Genomic DNA, 10,000 nt, shown 5'->3' on the forward strand with positions numbered 1-10,000 from the left:
CTCTCTTGCTCTCTCTCTCAAACACACACACACACAGACACACACACTCTATCTCTCTCTCTCTCTCTCTCTCTCTCTCTCTCTCTTTCTGTGACAGAGCCTCTCACAAAACTCTTTTCCCCTGCCTGCTGGAGATAGCACTCAAATAGAGCGAGCGGGAGAGGGCTAAATGTGGGCCGAGCAAGCAGTCTGTGGCTGAGAGCTTCTGGAGAGTGATCTCAGACTAAATAAAAGATCCTTCCCGGCTCTTCTGCTCCGCTTTATCTGAGGCCATTTGTCCGGCTGCCATCCCTCTCTCCGTCTCTTCCAGGAAGTGGTGTCATTGAGGCGATGGGGCTGAGCGTTTGGGCGCTGTGCTCTCATTTCCCCTCACAAAGGCCACGGTGCTCTGTGCCCCCGCCAAACACCCACTACACTGGGCACTGGGCACTGGGATGCTACTGGGATTATGGACACAATGTTTATCTTTTTCTTCCTTTTTTTTTTTTGCTTGTTTTAATTATCTGCGTGCTTCAATTCAATTTTCGAACCAATTATTCATCCATTCGTTCACTTTCTTTCTGTCTTTTTCTATCTCTCTCCTCTATTATCCTTTATTATGTTCATTCACTCATTCTTTCATTCAGACATTACTGTAACTTCCTTTCATTCATTCATTCATTCATTGAATCATTCATTCGTCCATTCTTTCATTTTCTTTGCCTTTCATTTTTTTTCTTTCTTTCATTGCAAGTCCTGACTGCTCATGGAGTTTTTTTTTATCAATGTGAGGTAATGAGTCTAAAAACTTCTGACTGTCTCCCTCCGACACTCTCTCGCTCTCTCTCATGCTAACATTGCTTAGTAACCAGAGGCAGCTGAGTTGGGAATTAATAAGCCAATTAAACCTCAGGTTTCCATGGCTACATAGGCACAGGAGTCCTCAGAACCAATCAGTGGAAGTGCAAACGCAGAAAGACATTTGAATGGACCGTACAAGAAATGCTAGAGAGAGGGAGAGACGGAGGAAGACAGTTATAAATAACGAGAAAGGAGAATAAAAACCAGCCGCAAAAAAAACGAGAGAAGTTTCCCCTCACACGCACTCTCATTCATTCTCTCTTTTTCTCTCTCTCTCTCTCTCTCTCCACCCTCCCTGCCTCCCTCCTCGTCCTTCCCATATTATCCCATGCCTTTGTTATGAGGGAAGATTAGTCTGATTAAAAATGGAGAGGTGCCTCAGAGACAGTGTCTGGCTGGAGGCAGCGAGGCGAGGCGAGGAGACGAGAGGTGCTGTGATTAATGGGGCGAGATTCACGCTCACACGAGGCCGCGGGCCCGTTGCTAGCATCAGTTAGCGACTCTCTAGACTAGTTCCAGAGCTCAGCAGGGGAGCCAGCATGGCTACTTCAAGATGACCTCTAGGGGCCTATTCATTATGGGCGCCGCCTCTCCGTGATATCTGAAAGTGAAAGAATGCCTTATCGTGTGTCCCACAGTGGAGACTGGGTGGGTCTGAAACAAAAAGACGATGTACGGTCCAACACAAGCACAAACCCTGCATGTTCAAGTACACACACACACACACACACACACACACATACACACATATGGATGGACGCACACAGAGACACACAGACACACAAACACAGCAGTTGATCTGCACATCTGCAGTCGTTTGGATTGCAGAGTGCGGGTGCAGGCAGGAAGAAATTGATGGTGTGCGGGAGAAAGGCATGACTTGCCAGACTCCTACAAAATATAAATATATATATATATACAGTATATACTATATAATGTTATTTGTGTTTGCACGAGAGCAGTAAGAAATAACCCATGTTTTACATAAGCAGGCGCAAGAGTGGTGTTTTTTTACGCATGGCTCATTTTCATGAGACCGAGACGAGTGAGCGAGCAAGACTGAAAAATCCATCCCGTGTAATTGTCCACCTGCTGGATTGTGTGTGCGGGAGCGGGACAAAACGTGAAAGATGTGGTTCGAAGATGTGAAAGAAACATACGCTTAGACACATACACACAAACATACACAAAAGCAGATTTCAACTCAAAATAAGTTTCCACAAGTTACTTTGTAATACAACTGCGGCAGAACATAGCAGACATCTCAGCTGGGACATATGGGGCTGAGAAATGAAACACTACAGCAATCTTGCTGGGAAAACAAATGTTGACACAGTGAATGTGTGGTCTGGATTATGGCAGCCCGCTCTGGGGCTCACACACTGCGATGAATGTGTTCTGCTGGAAGGGGGAAAAAGAAAACCCGTTTGCTCATGAAAACTTAATTCTTCTCAGTTTACATCCATAATTACCAACACTTAGCAAGCCGCTGAGCCAAAAAAAAAAACAGTGTATCAGAAGCTTAAGTACATTCCAGCCAATGTTCACGCTAAGGCTCAGGAATGCTAAATCCAACTAGCTGCTCAGTTTATGAATATGACAGTAAATATTTTTTTGTGAAACTTACATCCACAAACATAACGTTAGCGGGACAAAACAAAGCGATTCAATCTGCACAGATCATTAACAAGGAAAACATCAGACCACACATCATCAGATAGGCACTCGATTGATCATCCCAGCTCAAATAAGCCTGAGCGGGCCAGTGCCTCTGCTGGTTCTGTTGGCTCACTGACTGACTAGACTGCTAGCTCAAAAGCCTTCAGTCCTCTCTTTAACCTTTGAGAAAGAAAAGCGCCGTGCCAAAAAGGAGTCTCATTTTCTCCATGTCTGTCTGCACTCTGGTTTATGGGGAGGAGGTGGTGTGTGGAGAGTTGCAGTGGGGTGGGGTGGGGGACGGGGGACGGGGGACGGGGGACGGGGGGGGTAAAGGGGTATTGTGGGGAAGGGGGGTTAGTCTGGGCTTGATTGAGAGGACTAGTGTTTTCGTTGGCCAGCAGGTTGCAGCTGCCTCCTCATGAGGGGAAATGAGCGCTTTTCCCTGCACTTCTCCAGCGGGGGAGCCACTGCTGCCAAACGCAACACGTATAGAGCTCCCACTTGGAGAGAAAGAGCGAGCAGGAGAGAGAGAGAAGATGGAGAGAGAAGATGGAGAGAGAGAGAGAGAGAGAGAGAGAGAGGAGTGAGCAGGAAAGAGAGAGAAGATGGAGAGAGAGAGAGAGAGAGGAGAGAGCAGGAAAGAGAGAGAAGATGGAGGAGAGAGAGAGAGAGAGAGAGAGAGAGAGGAGGGAGCAGGAAAGAGAGAGAAGATGGAGGAGAGAGAGAGAGAGAGAGAGAGGAGGGAGCACATGGTTTGTGTGCACAGGGGGTTGGCAAAGACTTAATTGCGAGGAGACTAATCAGGAATTGAATGATGAAAAATCCATCAACCTCCACCTGGGAATGACTCGAGGAGGGGGGGAGCGGGGAAGGAGGGAGGGGAAAGGTGACGTCTGTGTGAGTGTGTGCCTGTGTGAGTCTTTCTGTGTGTGTATGTGTGTGTGTGTGTGTGTGTGTCTCTCTTTCTATGTTTGTGCAAATGTGTATGTGTGTGTTTATGTCAATGGGTATAAATACTATAAATTAAAGTCTACAAATCCATATGCATATGTGAATTTATATGCAACATTTAATCTTGGCATATTTCCTGTGTGTGTGTGTGTGTGTGTGTGTGCGTGTGTATCAATGTGTGTGTGGATGCTTGTATTAGAGAGTTTGTGTTTGTTGCAGCTGGCCAGCTGGGCTTTGGAGCAGGCCAGGGTGTTGATCACCAAGCTGAACCGCAGACGAGCTCATCTGACCCAGACGTTTGCGCAGACATCCGCCCGGTAAGGCATCTCAAAAATGGCCCATGAGCTCACGTCCCACCCCCCCCTCACCCCCCTCCCCTGCCTTCAGAACAACACTCAGCTCTCTCTCTCTCTCTCTATCTCTCTCTCTCTCTCTCTCTCTCTCTCACACACACACAAACACACACACGGAGAGACACATTGCTGAGCCCCAGGGGCTCTCATGGGCCGCCCTGGAGCCGCCAAAACACTCGTCCTCGTCGAGTCCCGGGGTCGAGTTACGCCACGCGGATATCAACCCAAACACAGCATGCCTCTTCATATGAATCACAGTTTCCCCCCCTGCAGACTCCAGTGCAGTCGTTCGCACATGTGATACGGAGGGGAAGGAAGTCTCAGCAAGCAAGAGGGAGGAAATGAGGGGCACAGGTGGAGTACAAGCAGCCACTCCAGGAAAAAGAGAGAGAGTGAGAGGAAGAGATGAAGAGACAGAGAGATAGAGAGAAGTAAAACCAGAGGAACAATGAGAGGTAGAGATAGAAAAAGTGTGTGTATGTAAGATAGATAGATAGACAGACAGACAGAAAGTGGGAGAAAGAGAGGGGATATGGAGAGAGAAGAAGAGAAAAGGGGAAAACATTGTTTTTAAATAAGATAACAAATACTCTAACTGTAAGTGTATCAAAATACAGTTAAAATACAGCAGCCATGCCATATATCAAGATGAACTACTGTATTTCTGTACTTTAAAAAAAATACTGAAGGAGCATGAATTCACTGCTAACCTTTTACTTTTCTGCCTATTTGATCTGTGTGTGTGTGTGTGTAGGTGTAGGTGTGTAAAAGATGCAAAGTGTCATGCCAGTTAACCTAGCTATGAACCATATTTGCTATCTATACCCTAGGGAATCAACTTAACAGTTGGTAGTTCAATATGAAGTGAATAGGAACTCATGTCAATATGAAGCTGCACAGGCACCCAGAGGGTTTCTACCTATCGTGGCCTTTTAACTATCCTAGCTATCGTGTGCTTAGGGAACCATCTTTACAGTTGGTAGCTGCTAAAGTGTGTTGATATGAACTCATGTTAATATGAACTTGTGTTAAAACTACACAGGAGACTGTAACATCAGCTAGATAACTAGCCATCATGTTATGCAAATGGAACTCTGCCATTTTAACTGTTTAAGTTTTTTTTTTTTAAGTTTCCTTTAGCTAGCTAGGTAGCTTGATAGCTAGCATAGCAACTAGGCAACCAATTAACAGTTTGCTGCATAACCTGAAGCAAAGTTACATTTATCAAAATCAACAATCACCAATCACAAATAAAAGGCAGTCTTGGGTTCAGAGTAGTGCTGTCAGTTTAACGCGTTATTAACGGCGTTAAGGCAAACCCATTTTAACGATGTAAAAAATTTTATCGCGAGATTAACACGATTTTTTTTATTATTAATTTTTTTTTTTTTTTTTAAGATTAACGTTCCTTTTGGCCTCGCAAACTGTGTAGTAGGCGTTACGGTTTGAGTGAATGGTGAGCGCGATACGGCGAAATGGATGATAAAAAACTTCTAAATGGAAAGTTTACTTTTAAAAGTTGTGTTGTGCAAAAGAAGCGAGCTTCACTGTTGTCTGAAAATGTCAACAGGCAGCTGGCTGAAAGCAAAGAAGTAGTAGGCTTACCTTTTATTGGTAACCTAACTGTTACGGTTCATTGTTTCTGAAATAAGAGGCCTGACTGCTATGTGCAAACTTGAAAAAAAGAAAATATTAAGCCATGATTTAACTGCACTATAGGCTGAGTCCTTGTTTACCTGAAATGTGCACTTTATAATTTTATTTTGTACCGCCCTGTTTGGCAATGTTGGTTTTTAATAAAATAAAACATTTGCTTAAAGCAAGCCAATCCACTTTTCCATGTTGATAAGGGCAATAAAATAAAAATAAAATGATGGAAAAAATAAATATACAAAGGGACATTTAGAATAGATACAAATTTGCGATTAATCGCGATTCATTTTGAGTTAACTATGACATAAATGTGATTAATTGCGATTAAATATTTTAATCGTTTGACAGCACTGGTTCAGAGTGATCAAACTACTTGTGGATGATGTTAAATGCCTTCATATAGACATCAAACGATCCCAAGAGAAACAATGGGACACTGGAGCAAGGGCCTACTCTGACACTAATGTGGTGATTAAACACATTCATTCAGTGGTTGCCTGGGGGTGCGTTAACGATTTGACTTAAATATTTACACAACACCATAACACTAATAAATGCATGTTTTTTTTACTGTGAGTGGGAATGAGGTAGCCAGTGTGTGTGTGTGTGTGTGTGTGTGTGTGCACGTGCAGGGAGAGGGTGTAGCATTTTTTGCTTGAAAGGCCCATCCCATACAACTTTTAAATGGCAAGTAGCACTCGCACCACAACTACGTGGTATTTAGTTTTACGTGACAGAAGGATATGGCATCAAATACACTGAAATTAATATCCGGGTGCGGTCAATACACTGGTTTGTTTTATAAAATGAGATCAAATGTTTATATACAGTGTGCTTTATAGTCTGGAAAATACGGTAGCAATTTATGCTAACAATCGATGGAAAGCTCGCGATCTACATGACTCCTGTGTGTGTGTGTGTGTTTGTGTGTGTGTGTGTGTGTGTGTGTGTGTGTGTGTGTGTGTGTGTGTGCACTGCACAAGAGAGAGAGAATGAGAAAGAGTGAGAGCCAGAGAGAGTGAATGAGACAAAGAATTAACCTACTTTCCCTTCCGCTAATGAACTCTGATGTTCCTCTGGTTGTGCATGTAGTCTGTGTGTGAGGCGCGATCTGTTGGCTTGTTGACACAGGGAAACATATTTCTGTCAGTGGAACCATCAATATTTATGCTCTAGCCTGGCTTCGGAGTGAGCAGCCGTTAAACTCATCAAGAGTCCCACTGCGTTCCTCTCTCTCTCTCCCCCTCCCACCCTCCATCCCTCACTCCATCCCTCTACCTCTTCCTTCCCTTTATATTGCTCTGACTCTCTCACAGCTCTCTCTCTCACTATCACTCAGGTGTCTCTCTCACAGCTCTTTCTCACTATCAATCAGGTGTCAATCTTTCTCTGTTACCATTCCCCTTCTATTTTCACCCTTTTTTCTCCTCCTTTACCTCCCACTCCCTCTTTCTTTCTTTCTTTTGGAGGAATGAGAGGAAGAAAATTGACAGACACACAGCCCCCCCCCCCCCCCACACACACACACACACACACACACAGACACAGACACCAGGAATGTGTGACGGCCACCAGTCGCCGCATCATCTCTGTAATTACCATCTAGCATCTGCTCCTGTAAGCAACGGCGTCAGACAGCGCTCAAGCAACGCTCTGGGAACGCTCAGCTAACCTCAGAGAGAGAGAGAGAGAGAAGGGGAGCTGGAAGAGTGGTGGTGGTGGTGGTGTGTGTGTGTGTGTGTGTGTGTGTGTGTGTGTGTGTGTGTGTGTGTGTGTGTGTGTGTGTGTCTGGAGGGGGGGGGGCAGGGGCAGGGGTGCTGATGGCAGGTACTGGTGACAGAGAGGGGGTGGCACAGATTGGGCTGAAGCAACGTGGCACCCTGCCAAGACAATTCTGCCCTGTCCTTTCTGTTCTCCATCAAGGGCACCGATAACAATGGCTAAATCAGACCTAGCATCACGCTAAGAGGTGGAGAGAGGGAAGGGAAGAGGGAGAGAGAGAGAGAGAGAGAGAGAGAGAGAGAGAGAGAGAGAGAGTGTGTGTCTGTGTGTGTAAGGGACACAGAAAGAGAGACACATATATAGAGAGAATGAGAGAGAGAGGAACAGTGAGTGGAATACAAAGATGGAGATTTATTACAGTTTGGCTTATCCTGCCTTTCATTTTCATGTAATATCCACTGGAAGCTTGGATCTGCTGCTAAACAAACAAACAAACAAACAAACAAAGTCAGGAAACCACACTGAAACTCAGCATTCTGAGGAGACTACACTAACAGCATCTCTGCAGCTTAGCCAGGGAATTTACTGCTGTTGGTTTGACTGCTGAAGGATAATCAGTACAAACTGAATCGCGCTGCAATGGTATGCGTATGTGTGTGTGTGTGTTTGTGTGTGTGTGTGTGTGTTTGTGTTTGTGCGTGAGAAAGAGAGAGAGGAAGAAACTATGTGAAGAATCTATGTGTGTGCACACACACACACACACACACGCACACACACACGCACACACACGCACACATACATACACACACACACACACACACACACAAACACGCACACAAACACGCACGCACGCAGACACACACACATACAAACACACACACACACACATCTGTGTGTATTCTGTATGCACCTGGTGATGAGGCAGCAGTCGTGGACCACGGGCTCCTCCACATAGACGCCCCTCTCCTCCTGCGTGAGCACAGGCTGCTGGTTGTGGCTCCAGCTGACCGCGAGCGAGGGCTCCAGGTAGGACACAGTGCACTGAAGGGGCAGCCGGTCCCCGCGGAACACCACCTGCCTCTGGGACGGGATCAGCTGGAAGAGGGGCAGCTCCAGAGGCCCATCTGCAACAGGCAGGCACACACACACACACACACACACACACACACACACACACACACACACACACACACACATTTATTTGTTAACATTCTCTTTGCACATTCTTTCAATACACTGTAAACAATTAACAATAAGCAATTTCCCAAGCACTGAAATACACACACACACACACACAGGCACAGAGAGAGAGAGAGAGAGAGAGAGAGAGAGAGAGAGAGAAAAAGAGAACGAGAGATATTGGCATCTCCTACCAGAAGGTTTGCAGTACATCTGAGGTAAAAAAACAACATTCGTCATGGCAATGATTGCTACCCACTGTATGGTAAATGAAATACAATGATCTGCTCTTGCTACGCTCTTTCACTAGACAACAGCAACTACACCTCTCACGTTAGGTTAGTGCGAATGGAAAGACAGCCTACACTGCTCTCTCTCTCTCTCTGTGTACGTCTATCCCTCTCTCTCTGTATGTCTCAGTAAAAGCAGAAAAAGGCTTTGAGAAAACCTTCACAACAGACGGCCACAGAAAAAAAAAGAAAAACACAAAATTTGTAGGCATCAGACATTTGCAGACCGAAGGAGGGATGAAAACCGCCTCAATTTGAGCAGGTTCAACCTGAAAATAGATTTCTTGCTGTCACATCCTAAGGGCACCCACTGAAACTCTACTGAGAGAGAGCAGAGATGGTGGAGAATGATATTTCACAGCAAGGGCAACACTCCTTCAGGTGAGCCACCGTTCCACCGTTCAACAGGAGACAGCACAGAAAGGAGCGCCGATGCCTGGAGGCCCTGTCCTCAGATCAGTCGTTCATCATTCTCCGATCAAATAGATTTACCGGCCCTCCGACACAAAAGGGAGTGAGCAAACGATATCTGATTCCTTTTGAAGCGCTTGGCTGAGCTTATCAGGTGCGACGGCAATAGCGTTCCTCCTGAGCACACACACACACACACACACACACACACACACACACAAATAGCTCCTCAAATGCGTGAAGTACCTGCATGAATCAAACAAAGGCTACAGCTATTAGAAAAGGGGTTTGAGGCCAGTCAACCCAGGAGGGTTCGCTAACGGTGTTGATTGATATCACATTTAAAAAGAAAATGTCAATCTGGCTGAGATTACTAATCGAACATCTACGCGTAAATTCTGGATTTTGGAATTCTAAAATTTGGATTCACTTGAGAAAAACTCAAATGTTTTATACTTTTTTACTTCTCTTTCAGATTATTTCCTAGTGCAGTGAATTGCTTTATGTTCTTAAGAACATTCATAATAAGATAGATCAAACTGGACACATTTCAAATATATTTATATGATTTCAAAGGGTCAAATTATTATTATAATTGTTATTATTACAAAATGCTCCTGAATGAAGTTGAAAACTTTTGTTAATATACTTGAGAGTATGAACTCTATTACAATCTCTATTTCAGTGGATATGATATGACACTTGCCAAAACCCAGTGTTGCGAATTAATTAATTAATTAATTAATCAATTTTCAGATTAATTCCTCAAGTTGTGATAAGAATGTGGTTAGATCCAAGAAGAGACACGTTTCTGTCTGTGCCCATGAGCTGCGGCAGTGCCGATACTTTTGAGAAATAAGCCAAATACTTTTGCATGTCCTGGTGGGCCGTTCTGCTTCTTGGGCCCGCCCCGATTCTGAATGATGAAAAATGAGTTGTGTG

At 44.7% G+C, this 10,000-nt stretch overlaps 1 protein-coding gene across 1 annotated transcript in view; it reads right to left on the minus strand.

The window, feature by feature from the left end:
• LOC105893426 (adhesion G protein-coupled receptor A3) overlaps positions 1–10,000 on the minus strand; it is a 144,278-nt gene that overhangs the window by 86,822 nt on the left and 47,456 nt on the right. Inside the window, exon 7 of the mRNA XM_031578689.2 lies at positions 8,089–8,302. Within this exon, the coding sequence (XP_031434549.1) occupies positions 8,089–8,302 (214 nt within the window). The remainder of the gene's footprint in view (positions 1–8,088; positions 8,303–10,000) is intronic.

This window comes from Clupea harengus, chromosome 13, assembly GCF_900700415.2.
Source record: "Clupea harengus chromosome 13, Ch_v2.0.2, whole genome shotgun sequence".
Classification (NCBI taxonomy): domain Eukaryota; kingdom Metazoa; phylum Chordata; class Actinopteri; order Clupeiformes; family Clupeidae; genus Clupea; species Clupea harengus.